Source organism: Hibiscus syriacus, unplaced genomic scaffold (genome assembly GCF_006381635.1).
Source record: "Hibiscus syriacus cultivar Baekdansim isolate YM2019G1 unplaced genomic scaffold, ASM638163v2 tig00116962_pilon, whole genome shotgun sequence".
NCBI lineage: Eukaryota > Viridiplantae > Streptophyta > Magnoliopsida > Malvales > Malvaceae > Hibiscus > Hibiscus syriacus.
In genome coordinates, this window is record NW_024063488.1 from 2,524,470 (window position 1) to 2,538,548 (window position 14,079).

At 33.4% G+C, this 14,079-nt stretch overlaps 1 protein-coding gene across 1 annotated transcript; it reads left to right on the forward strand.

The window, feature by feature from the left end:
• Nucleotides 1-8,209: 8,209 nt before the first annotated feature.
• LOC120190187 (ABC transporter C family member 2-like) lies at nucleotides 8,210-12,007 on the forward strand. The gene is made up of 9 exons (XM_039193301.1): nucleotides 8,210-8,288; nucleotides 8,383-8,531; nucleotides 9,316-9,494; nucleotides 9,639-9,678; nucleotides 9,868-10,024; nucleotides 10,473-10,587; nucleotides 10,673-10,753; nucleotides 11,112-11,136; nucleotides 11,771-12,007. Exons 1-9 carry the CDS (start codon nucleotides 8,210-8,212, stop codon nucleotides 12,005-12,007), a joined length of 1,062 nt encoding a protein of 353 aa, XP_039049232.1.
• Nucleotides 12,008-14,079: the final 2,072 nt, after the last annotated feature.

Here is a 14,079-nt window from a genome sequence, read left to right on the forward strand (position 1 = left end):
ATTATTCCGGAACAAGCTTTATTCTATATCTACATCATAATAATACATTGATACATATCAGTATACTAATTGATATCTTCTAAATTGTCACTTCTTAGGCTAAAAGAAAAGCCCATTTCATCTTTTAATGAAGGTATGCATCGATGCACTGCACAGTGTATCGATGCATTCCCTATCGGTGCAACGATGCACTACCTGTGCATCGGTGCATAAAATACATTCGATGTTTGTTTATTACTGGGATGCATCGATGCATGCCTTATGCATCGATGCACCAATTGCATTCGATGTTTTTAGATTAAAAGAGTGCATCGATGCACTACTTGTGCATCGATGCACTACTTGTGCATCGATACACCTTCATTCTGGGTTTTAACCTTGATGCATCGGTGCAATATGAATATGCATCGATGCACTCTGCCCAGAATCCTCTTCTTGAACCCGAAAATTCATTCTTTTTGGATTAAATCCTTTATATTTCAACCCCTTTCATATTCCTAACTTACATATACATACTTAAACTCATTAATATTCGTTTATCTCATCTTTAACCTCTAAATTCCATCTTTCATATGGAAATTCAAGAATAATACTCAATTTCTAACATGTTCCAAATTCCATTCAATTGCTTCTAACTTCTTAATTAGACCCTTGACAAGTCAAATCCAACTTTAGAACCTCAAAAACCTTTCTATAACAAAAGTTCATTTATAAACCCTTAATAGAAATTCCTTTCTAATTCTCTCTCTTTGGTGTTTTAAACTTATATAAGCTTTCCTTAAGCTTATATAACCCCCAAAGACTCAAATCCAACTTAAAACTTTCGAGAAATCAAAAGCTAAATCAAACTTACCTTTGCTCTTGTCTTCCACGTAAAGAAGAAGAAGAAAGGAGAAGAGAACTCTGGAGAATTCTCTCCCTTTCCACGTGTATATATCCTTACCAATCCCATTTTTAATTCATTTCTTGGTCAATTGACCTTTTTGCCCTTTATTTCCTTTAATAATTACTAAATAACCTTCATCATATATATCCAATAATCATTGAACTATTTCATTCTTCTACTTTAATCATCAAATTCTGAAATTTTACAATTTGGTCACTAACCTGGTATTGTGGATGTTACATCATCCCTCTTAAGAACCCAATCAATCTTACAACATTGAAGAAATCGGGATGGACACCGATAAAACGTCAGGAGCTAGCTCTTCACAAGCTCCTCCGGCATCGGCAGCGGACGACGATCCTGAACTACAAGACTTATTTCAAGATAACAATGATCTCGTGCCCGATGACGAGTCGGCACCGTAAGAAAGTCAAGTGCCTCCATACTTCCGATCGCTTATAGAGACTCTTGACATAAGGTTTGTATCCATCGAGTCGCATCTAACTGCTAACAACGAAGCGATGAATCATCGTTTCGACGCTATGTACAAGAGGATCGTTGCGCTTACACGTGATGTGACTAACATATGGGCACATTTATCTCCTCTTGATCCTACGATGGACGATTAGGCCTTGCTTAGTTTTCTCTTAGGATGATTTCGAACTTATAATTGTTAAAACATTTTGCTTGTTTTGGATTATATGGATGTTTGAACTTGAATGTTTATTTATATATATTGGGTTTGATTGTTTGAAATTGTTTTTTATTAAGGTCTCATTAATTTTCCATCATTTAGAATATATGACCAATTTTCATTACACATTTATTTATGAATATTGATTATAGAACTAATGGTTAATCTTTCTCTTGATTGTGATCTTAGCAGCTTAAGCTATATCTAAAAATCTATTGGTTTTAATTTCAAAAACCTTGTTTAAAAACGTCTTAGAGACTTTTTGATTTAACAAAAAGGGGGAGAAGATGTATTATAGTAAGGGGGAGTAATTTCAAATTTGATTTCAAAATGATTTTCTTAAAAAATCTTAAAATTACTCAAATGTTTTGTTATATTGAAAAAGGGGGAGATTGTTGAAAACATTTTGATGTTTTGATAACAAATTAAGTTAAATGAATTTTAAGATTTTACAAAAGATTTTCTAAGTATATTCGATATAATTATTCGAATATCAAAATATTACTCCAAGTCTTTCATATATCATTTTAATCCTTACTAAAGTGTAAAATTGTGTTTTATACTTAAACTATTTTTGAAACAATTTTCACAAAGTATTTCGAACAAAAAATAAGCCAAAAATTACAGATTGCCCAGAGGGAACCGATTTCCCCCAAAGAGGGAACTGATTCCCCCTGAATGGTTTTGGCTCCGAGAAATAATATATTACTCGAAGGGAACCGATTCCCCCCAAGGGAGTACCGATTCCCCCTGTATAATGGTCAACATATTTGAATTTTACACTGCATGAACCGATCCCCTATGAGGGGGTACCGATTCCCCCTATACTCCAAGTTGTTTTATTAATTGTTTTCACACACTAACGGCTCCATTAACTCAACTAATGATCCCCAACGTTCAGAATCAATTGAAGGAGTATTTAAACAAGCTTAGAAGCCATTGATCAATAACAAGAAACAACAATCAACAAGAATCAAGAGAGAATCAAAGAGAAAGCATCAAACTTCAAGTTTGAGCATTTTCAAGCCTATTTCATTCAATATTCATTTTTGCTTTCAAGAACACTTATTGTGCTCAGTTGTATTATTCTTGAGAGTTCTTTCTTTGTTCTAGAATTGTGCAAACATCTTGCCTTGTGAGGATTTTCTTGTAAGTTTGCAAAATTTGTATTGTTCTCTTTGGGAGAGAGTGTTCTCAAGAATTTGGGGTATAATTCTTGAAGGATTTGTAAGCATACTCTTTATCCTCAAAAGAAAGACAAATTAGTGAATTTGTGGAAAATCCTTAGTGTTGATAGCTAAGGTAGTGGACGTAGACTTTGGTTGAGAAAGTCGAACCACTCTAAATCGTTGTGCAAATATTTTCAATTTTCTGCAAAAGCTTCCACCGAAATTTTTATTGTCAATTCACCCCCCTCTTGGCCTATTCCATCGATCGATTAACTCAACACAATTGTCTTTCAATCTTTGTAAAAGGGGAGTGGTTATAGTTTAGCCATTGAAAAACTAAGGATTTGTAAAGCTTACTCTTGGACCTAGAAAAAGAAAGAACAAATTAGTGAATTTGTTAGAAAATCCTTAGTGTAGAGCTAAGGTAGTGGATGTAGACTTGGTTTAGAAGTCGAACCACTATAAATCATTGTGCAAACTGTCTATTTCTTTTTACTTTATACCCAAAATTTTCAAAATGCCAATTCACCCCCTCTTGGCACTTTTTCGGTTGACAAATTGAGCTTCATCAATCCTAACATATTTGTTTAGATTCTTTCTTAGCTAGTAATAACATACACACACCCGGAGGCGCAACTGCTTGAACTTAGGATTAAGAAGAACTACACTGCATTTAACTAATGAGACCACTTAATGGATTCTTATAAATAGATAAATTTTGAGGGACGTTTCAAGGTGTGATATAATGAGACAATAAAATTTTACTAGAGTTGTTAGATTTTGGTAGAGAGACAGATAGTTACACTTAGCTTGTGTTTTAGAAATAATTAGCAATTTGTAAATACTTAAATTTTAATTAATTTAGTTTTCTTTAATTCAAAAAATTAATATAGTTTTCTTTCTTCTTGTCTTTTTGTTGTTGTTTGTAAGTATAAATATTGGGTCATTCAAAAAAAAAACTCTATAATATTAATAAACGATACTCAATATTTGAGAACTCTTAGCTTGTCTTATTGATAAATGATACTAACTCTTATGAGATTTTAATGATGCACTTACTCATTTTTTATTATATTGGCCTTAAATGTTTAAGGTCTATAATATTGAATATTTTAATTTCATGTTACACTAAAATGTTTATGCGGTTGGGTCTTGCCCAAAATTAACAAGTTAAGTTCTTGATCTAACTTGAATAATAGCAGATTCATTTATTGTTTAAGATAGGTATGTGATTATATTAAAATTTGAATCTTCTTCGATTAATTAATTATTTTATTAATTATGTCTATCTTGAAATTTTAATCGTGTCTACTTCGAGTAAAAATTGTATGTTGTTAATATATATGTGTCCACTTTCAAAATTAATTTTAGATATATCACTAACCTTGAGGCTCTACTTTTATTAAAATGATATTAAAATATTATATTAATATTAAATATATAAAATAATATTATTTTTGGTGTAGTGAAAAGTTGAGAATATTTTACGAAACATCATACCATAAAATGTTAAAAATCAAATGATAAAAATCATAATATTTTAGGTTGACTATATCTTAAAATATTATATTTTATTAACATTTTTAGTTGAGCCTAAAATGTTACGAAGAAAGTAATATTTTCGGTTGTCAATCAAAAAAGTTATAAAAAGCGTAAAATTTTCGGTTCAACCGAAAACATTAGGGAGAATGTACATTTTACGTTGCATCGAACCTAAAATATTATAGTTTTTATCACGTTTTAAGTTGCATCCAATATCGTCATTTTTTTATCTTAAATTAGGTTGTCGCTCCTTAGATATCCCCTCAACTTTGTCCCACCTTTAAATAATAAATAGGAATTTATAAAAAGGGATAAAGTACACAAATAGTCTCTGACTATAGGTTATTGTTTTGTTGAGTCATTTGATATTTAAAAATTACAAAATAGTTTCCTTACTACTAAAAAGTACAAAATGATCCTCTGAGTATATGACACTATTTTGTTGAGTCATTTGTTTACTCAAATTATTTTGTGATCAAATTTTATCATATTTGTCAACAAGTTAATGTCCAACATAGACGGTCGCCAATTTTTAATAGAAAATGGTGAGTTTGGAACACATGAATAGTCGCGAAACTATTTTGTAATTTTTAATAATCGAGGATTCAATAAAACAATGCTCTATAATCTGGAGATCATTTTGTAACTTTCAATAAATAAGGAATTCAATAAAATATCAGCATGTAGTCTGCACTAGGGGTGTAAACAAGTCGAGTCGAGCTCGAGTATTGCTAAGTTCGGCTTGACTCGAAAACTCTGAAATTGAGCTCGACTCGCTCGAAAACTCGCGAGCTTAAAATTTTCAAGCTCGACTCGAACTCGAAATCCTTAACTGAAGCTCGTGAGCAGCTTGAAAAGGCTCAAAATGAAAAAAAAAATTCTTAAACTTAACTCGATTGAAGTCTCAAACTCAAACTCGAACCAAAACCTTAAATACATGAAAATCTTACTGTATTTTAAAAAAATGAATACATAAATATTAATATTATTAATAATTTATTTTTAAAAAATTAAAATCTTAATATAATATATTTTCGTGTTGCTCACTAGCTTTTCGAGTCGAATATCAAGTAGCTCGTTTCGGCTCGTTAAGAACTCGAGTCGAGCTCGAGCTTGAGTCCATTCGATCCGAGTATTTATCGAGCCTTGATCGAGTCAATCTCGAGTAGCTCGCGATCTGTCTCATCTCATGTACAACCCTAGTCGGCGCGCCATCCGTATACTTTGCCCAAGAAAAAGAAAAAAAAAGAATCCACTATAAAACTGGAATAATGAGTCTATTGATTTAAGATACGAAGTTGACATCATCATACATCAACCCTATTTCTAACTTAGTATATCATATAATAAATTAATAATCTCAAATTTTAAATTAGTAAATGAAATTTTACTTTAATGCTAAGGAAAATATTAAAGAAATTTAAGGTTTTGTTTTCAAAGCTCACCATATTTGAATTATTCCACCGTTGAATCCATTGTTAAATTCAATGTATTCCAGTGAAATAATTATAAAATGGTAGTGCGTTAATCCTCGTCTGCTGAGTGATATATAAAACAAATGGAATCTTTTCTTTAAATAATATTTTTAATAGTCAAAATAATTATAATGTAATGTAATATTTTTTAGCACGAACCCTTATCACCTCTACGGTAAATGAATTATTTATATTCCTTAAGGTTTTAGATTCGAGCACTTGTAATATCAGGGTTATGAGCGATCAATGTCAAATGATTGAAAGTTATATTTGAATCGATAGTATCTTATACTTACCCTAGATTAATAAAAAAATATATTAAGGGGGCTTACATCGTTCAATACACAGTCAAAGAGATAATCTCCGGAAAGATCGAATAAAAAAAATAAAGAACTATTACAGTTAAGGGCACAGCAGCCCCGGGGGCTGGAACCAGTTATCATGAACAAGAGAAATACAATCATTCCATAAATTCCATAATAATGTTAAGAAACCAACAAATTCAATCCAAGAACAATTATAGCATTCTCCATCCAAGCCAATGGATTCGTCGCAGTAGGCATTACAAGATGAGTGGGGTAGTCAGCCAGTAAGAGAGCCTCCTTCGCCCGGGAACACCCACCGATAAGGCATTGTGAGCACATCTCTCCAAGCAAAGATCTGGATCTTGGGCATAACTTTCAGCTTAGAGATCATTTTCCAAGCCTTCGAGAAAGGACCTTGATCATGGAAGTTCGTTGAAGCCACTGGCAGCTCGACCGGACAGTATATATCTCGGAATCATGAAAACCCCATATAATTATGTCCCTCATACAAGGAGCAATAACCACACATAGCAAACGATCTACATCCTCCTGTGCAAGAACTCGTCGGACCTTCTCCTCGTCAGAAAGTGCTCGTCCAGGCTGCATAAGGTCCCTACAAAGAGTAGGATGATCAATGGACCGTAAGAGTTGTTCTCCTCCATCTTAGCATGGAGAATATTTATCGAGGGGAATATTCAGCCATAATGACCTTGACAAATAAACTTTCAGGATCCTTGATAACCATAATAGTAAAAATTTCCCTTTCCCTTTCCTTATTTTTTTAAAAAAAAAATTGAAGGTCTCGTTAAAAACTCCTTTCTTAATTGAATGAACTCGTAAAGAAACTCCTTAAATTAGCGGAAGGAGAAAAAGAGTGCCTTAAGATTTCATTACACATAAAGAAAGTTACAATAGAAATACAACACACCAAAACACCCTTTACGAGTACTAAAAGCCATAAGACAACCGTAAACGACAACAAAGGAATCAGCCTATTCCAGCCTTAGCTAAAGCATCAGCCTCTAGGTTAGCTGTCCTAGCAATCCATCTAACAACGCACTCAAAAACTCTAAGCCTATCAACTATGTCATTAATAATAAAAGCATACTCATCTGGACATAAATCAACATTCTTAATCCAATCCACTGCTACCCTGCTATCACTCTCGATAATCAATCGATCCTTAACAATCCCTTTAAAAGAGGCAAAAAAGGATAAATCCTTTCCTTATCGTTATATTTTTTTATTGTCCTTCTGATTCTAAAACTTTTCCTTGATTAATTCAAACCGATTCACGTTACATCTAGCTTTGGTGAGTGAGTCTCTTAGTAGGGATTTTATACATACATATTGACTCGAACTTTAAATCTTGCTTAAGTAACATCAAACTGCTTACTACTTGAACCAAACTCTTTTAGCTTTGTGGTTATTCTTTTTTACTCCATAATTTAAATTTAAACTTTTCAATTTTTATAATAAATTATTTTAAGATAACTACTGACTGTCAATATTTTTACTGAGAGGGTACGAAAATATTAAAATTATAATTTAAAAATAAAAAATATTATTCTTTTATTTTTTATTTATAATTTTATTTCATCTTTAAATAAAATAATTAAAAAAACACCACTAAACGATCGAACACAATATTAATAAATTTATGTACAAAATTTTTATCACTCGATTTATGATGCGTCACTGAATAGTCTTTTTATATAAAATATTTTATTTATTTATATTGGGAGTGCAACAAATTTTATTGTTCACTAATTTTAAACTTATGCATAATACAATACGTATAAAGGTTTGAATGTCAACGCCGATGAACTTATGAACAAAATTTTACTGTTTATTTATTTCAAATTGTTGCTGGGCGCTTTTTTCTTTTTTTCTTTTTTTTTTGATGCTGGAAAAATCACCGTATAATTGTTTGAATGTCAACGCCGATGAAGTTTAGGAAAGATCAAATAAAAAGGATGGACAATGGTCTTCGCGCTCTATGTTTTGGTTTTGCTTATTGACTTAGCGCTAAATTTGCTTTAAATCGGTTGCAGGCAAGCGATGAGAAATATATAAGTTGGTGGGTGTTTTTGTGCTTTTAAGTGAAGAGAATTGTGTAAAGCAGCAACAAGAAAATAATGGCTTTTGAGCCATTGGTTTGGTTCTGTAGACCAGTGGCTGATGGGGTATGGAAAAGGGCTGTGTCTAATGCCTTTGGTGCATACACACCCTGTGCAACTGATTCTCTGGTTATCACCATATCTCATCTGGTGTTATTGGATCTTTGTGTTTATCGAGTATGGCTCATCAGGAGAGATCTCAAAGCTCAGCGCTTCTGTATATTATAACTATATGCTCTGTCTGCTGGCTCTTTATGCTACTGCTGAGCCTCTGTTCAGGTTGATCATGGGGATTTCAGTTCTAAATTTGGATGGACAGCCTGGTCTTGCTCCATTTGAGGTAGTATTTCACCCTATGCTGCCTAATAATCTCTTTATTTGTTTTTGTAGGTTTTTTTGCTAATTTGGATGTGTTAATATTTTGTTGTACTTTACCCTTCGGATGAGTAGTTTGAATTTAATCTGAATTGGCTTCTATTTTTATGCAAAATTGGGTTATATATTTGTAATTTGTGTAAATGCTTTTTGTTCCTATTTGAGGATGGAGTGAAATGAAAGCCATTGAGTTGCATTTCATTAGCCTGCAATCTTTTGTCCATTAAGGAAGGAAACACCAGATAGTAGGGTTGCAAATATGATGCAATATATTCTTTACAGCCTTACTCGAACCAACATTAAACACATTGATGGCAGTTTCTTGTACTCTATATTTTATTGTATAGTTTCTTCCAAGCTGGCTGCTCTATCTCAGTATCAGTTTTTCCTGGTTGGAGATACTTTCAGTGGTTGAAGACTTGTGGATTATGATGTTTCCTATATTTGAGTGCTACTTTATGGCTTTGTGGAAACAGGAATTGTTGTGTTATATGTTAAATGTTATGTATATACATGCTGGAAGATGCATGTGCCATGGTCTACATTTTCCATCGACTATTTATTACATGAATCTTTCCAGATCCTAGTGCCATTCTTTATTTTTCTTAAGTTAGTTTTGCAATTTTATGAGCCAGAAATCACGATAAGTTTAAGAAGGATCGGTCAATCTCTATGTTATGATATTTAATTTAGTCCTGTTGGCTAATGTAAATCATATCTGAAGCCTTTTGTTTTGATTCTTTGTGCAGATTGCTTCTTTGATCGTGGAAGCTCTCACATGGTGTTCTATTTTTGTCATGATTGTTGTGGAAACTAAAGTCTATATTCGTGAATTTCGATGGTTTGTCAGATTTGGTGTCATTTATACTTTGATAGGGGATGCGGTGATGCTCAATCTCATTCTTTCTGTAAGGGAGTTTTACAACAGGTATGTTTCTGTTGGTAGCTTAAGTTGCCTTTGTTTTGAACATGGAACTATTCTTCGTCTTTAACCTCATTAATATGTTAAAATTTCATATTTGATGAACAATCACAGTTTGTGAAGACTCATATTTCTGTTATACTTGTGCAGCTCCATCCTGTATATACACTCAAGTGAGGTCCTATCTAAGGTGTGTTATCTTGCCTTTTTATTTTCCTATTCACAAAAGGCTATTGTTAGGGACAATAATGAGTTTGCCTCAAAACCCTTTGTACAATAATGACATGGCCAGTGTTGTAATTATTACATTGCACAAATTTTACACTTATCTTTCCCTTTCTGATTACACGCTAAAAGATAGGTTGCTTTTCTTGTTTAGATTTTGTTTGGGATACTCTTGCTGGTGTATATTCCTGATTTGGATCCATACCCTGGTTATACCCCAATGCGGACCGAACTTGTGGATGATGCTGGATATGAAGAACTTCCCGGAGGAGAGAAAATATGTCCTGAGAGGCATGTTAATATATTTTCCAGTATGTATATCTTTCTGTACTTATCTTTGATGCCTAGTAGGGTCATGAATTAACATTATATGTTGATCAAGATGTAGGTCCTTATTCTCAAAAATAAAAAATATTGTAAACCTTATATCTTTGATGCCTAGTATGTTGCCATGGTTGGTCTATACGTGACATTTCAGCTGGTATTGTACAGTCATCATGAATAATTTTAGCCTTTAATTTACAATAATATTACATATTTTATTGTAATGGGAATTTTATATGCTTGTTGCTTTCTAACTATGAATTTATCCCAATGGATATAAGGATGAAAATTTAACAATGTGTTCTATTCTGTTTCTTCTTAGCCCTAATCTTGTCATGATGCTAATTGGTAACCATAGATATCTCTAGTGGGTCAGAATAAATATGTACTTGTGATTCGCCTTTGATTCTCTTGTATTCATTTCCGTTTTGCTAGAAATATTTTTTTCGTGGATGAGCCCCCTAATGGAGCAAGTCTATAAAAGGCCTATCACAGAGAAGGATGTCTGGAACTTAGATACTTGGGATCAGACTGAAACGCTAAACAACAAGTATGTGCTGATATTTTAATTATATTTTGGTTCTCGGAATTTTATGCATCGCGATGATGTATGATATCTATGTCCGACTTTGTAGGTTTCAGAAATGTTGGGCTGAGGAATCACGAAGGCCCAAACCATGGCTCTTAAGAGCATTGAATAGCAGTCTTGGAGGAAGGTAGTGAAATATAGCCTTAGTTATGCCACTTTTCATATTTGGTTCTATGACTAAAGATAGTTTTCGCCTTTCTTTTTCGTATTATTGCATTAGTAATTTGAAGAGATAAATAAAACAAGTAATCAGATAAAATGACAATGAAAATAATGGTACCATTGTTTCTAGTGGAAGTTGACTTGTATTGTCTAAGGAGACAATCAAATCTAAAAGGTTGGGACAAACTTGAGCTCTAGCTCTTTAGCATGTATTTGGGTGAGAACGGTATTCTTCTAGTGAAACAGTTAATGCTAGATATAGCTCGTGAAAAGTTAATCACTATCCTCATCTTTATCTAATTCATCCCCTTCTTGGTCTTTAGGTTTTGGTGGGGAGGCTTCTGGAAGGTAATAACCTATGTTCCTGGAAATTTCTGATGCCTTTTATTTATGGAACTTTTACTATTAAGTTATATTTTTTTTGGAGAATTTTTAATGGTTCAGTGCATATGTTACATATGCAAAGAGTTGGCTTTGGTCTTTCAATCTTTCTGCATGTACATGAACATCAAAGAGGCTTGTCTATTTTGAAGGCCATATCATTTTGGTTCATAGCATCCTTAGAATGTAATCTAAAATGTTTTATCTTAGAATAATGGGAAAGAATCTGATCAGATTTCCTCATTTCACATTTTTCACCTTTCTATCATGAGGTTGGCCCAATAGTCATCTACTCCACTGTAATCTGAAGTAGTGACCTGCAGGCTGTGTAAACCGATGTCCTACCTATTAGGAGGATTCTCGCACATAGAAATTGCATAGGAAAATAATGTTTGTTAATTATTGAACTTTTGGCGGCTTTGGGAAGTGTTTTTTTTTCTTCAGTATTTGAGAGTTTAGACAGGTCACTTTTTTTAAACATCTTCATTTTCTTATCTATGAAAGGTTTCTCAATTGAAAAATAGCAATTCTCTGTTTTGTGCAATTGCTTTACCCCTAATATTTGTCCCTTAAACTTGCTGTTTGTCCTTTAAATATGTAGATTTTTAATGATCTTTCACAGTTTGTGGGGCCGCTCATATTGAACCTCCTGTTAGAGGTTTGCTCCTTGTTTCTGTTATTCTATATTTGTTTGCGATCGAGTTATTTTTTAGTGCATGGAATTGCTCAAGTGCTCATTCATTTAATAGTGAAAACTCTCCTTAACCTCTATTGTCAAATGTTTAAAAGAAAAATCGATGTATGGGTGTATTTTGATCATTTTTTAAAAGTACATTAAATGCCACATGGAAGGTGAGCAATCTGTTGGGTATAACTTTTCGTGGGGGAAGAATGCCTTTGCAAGGAAATTTGAAGAGGACGTAATAGCAAGGTTGGGGGAGGTGTGAATTGAGCCACATCGCTGAAGGAGGTAGTCGAATCTTTTTATATGTCAATTTTTTCATGCATTTCTTGGAATATCAGGGGATTGGGAAGTAAAGCGAAGGTAAGGGCAGTGAGGAGCTTGATTTCATGGAAGAAACCAATTATAGTGTTTCTGCAGGAGACGAAATTGGAGGTAGCAAATCAGGCTTTATTAAGGAAACTCGGTGAGAGGAAGTTGAAAGGGTCGGTTTCATCCCCTTCAGAAGGGACAGCGGGGGGCTTAATTAGCATTTGGGATGAAAATTGGTTCGAAATTGAACAACACTTTATCTTCAGTTGGTTCATAGCAATTAAGGGCAAAATAAAGTATAATGGTGAGGTATGATGTTTGGTCAATGTATATGGCCCGATAGTTGAATCTGAAAAGGAGAGTTTCTTTGAGGAACTGTTATTTTTCTTAGATCAGATGGATTGTCCCTTTTGTGTGGGGTGATTTCAATGTCTATTTGTCCCCAGAGGAGAAACTAGGGAAAGCTAAGAATGTTCATTCAATGAGACTGCCTGGTAATTTTGTTTTTCAGGCTAAGCTAATAGATTTGCCAGCTTCTGTTGGGAACTTTGCGTGGTGTAATAGCAGGGAGTCTCCCGCCTTTGTCAGACTTGATTTGTTCCTAGTGGATTACAAGTTTTCGAGTATTTATCAAAATATGGTTCAGACTATTCTCCCAAAATCATTATCGGATCATAACGAGATACTACTTGAAAATAGTGTGGTGAATTGGGGTTCGAAACCGTTTAGACTTTTTAATTATCTTATGGAAGAATAGGGTTTTCAGGAAATAATGGTTTCAGCTTTCGAAGAGATGAAGAAGGACAAAAAACAGGAGAAGGATTGCACAAATGTTGAATAAGTCGAAGAATGTAATCAGGAATTATGTAACATCCCAAATCAGGGTCAGTGACTAAATTGCAAATTTTGAAAGTTTTTTGCTCAATTTAGAAATAAATTAAAAGTCTCGGGAGTTAAGGAAAGAATTTTAATATTGGATTAAATAGAAAAGATGGATGAACTAAAGGGGCAAAATGGTCTTTTCATGGGAAAGATTTTTATCTTCTCTTTTTGAGTATTATAAAACGTGGGAAATAGGAGAGAGTTCCAGACTTCTCTTCTTCATTCTCTTCTTTTCCACCGTGAAGCCATAAGCAAAGGTAAGATATCTTGTTAGTTGATATTTAGCTGAATTTAGGATTTGGTTATGATTATTGGATGATAATTAAGCTTAAGGAAAGCTTAAATCATCTTAAAAACAAAGGATGGTGGAATTAGGAGAGATTAAAGATTAAGAGTTTTTGAATGAAATTTTGGAATAGAGTTCATTACTCAAATTGGAAGTTGAATTTGACTTGTCATTTATGAGAATAATAAGCTAGAAGTGTTAGAATTAAGTTTAGGTAACATGGAAAAATTGGTATGATTCTTGAATGCTATGTGGAGGAGTGGATTTTTAAGTTAAAGAGATATTGAATGCAAATTTATTAGTTTAAGTATGTATATTTGAGTTAAGAATATTAAAGGAAGTGAAATAGGAAGTGTGGAGCTGAAAATGAAGTGATTCTTGAGCTCAAACATGATTTCTGGGCTAGGAGAATCGGTACCCATTCAATGGGAATCGGTACCCATTCAAGGGGGAATCGGTACCCATTCAAAGGGGAATCGATACCCCCTCAAACGAACCAGAATTTACAAAATGTCATGGGGGAACCGATTCCCCCACAGGAGGGAACCGATTCCCCCCTAAAGGAAAGTTGTGAATATTGGTTTAATAGGTTCGTGTAAGTTGCTAGTATCCAATTACAAGGTGTAGGTATCTAATAATTACCTTAAAATGTACATTTATGTAGATTCTAATCGTAAAGCAATTCCGAAATATTTGGCAAGTAAGATCGATCAAGGAAAAGATAAGAGATCGATATTAACTAGTGAGG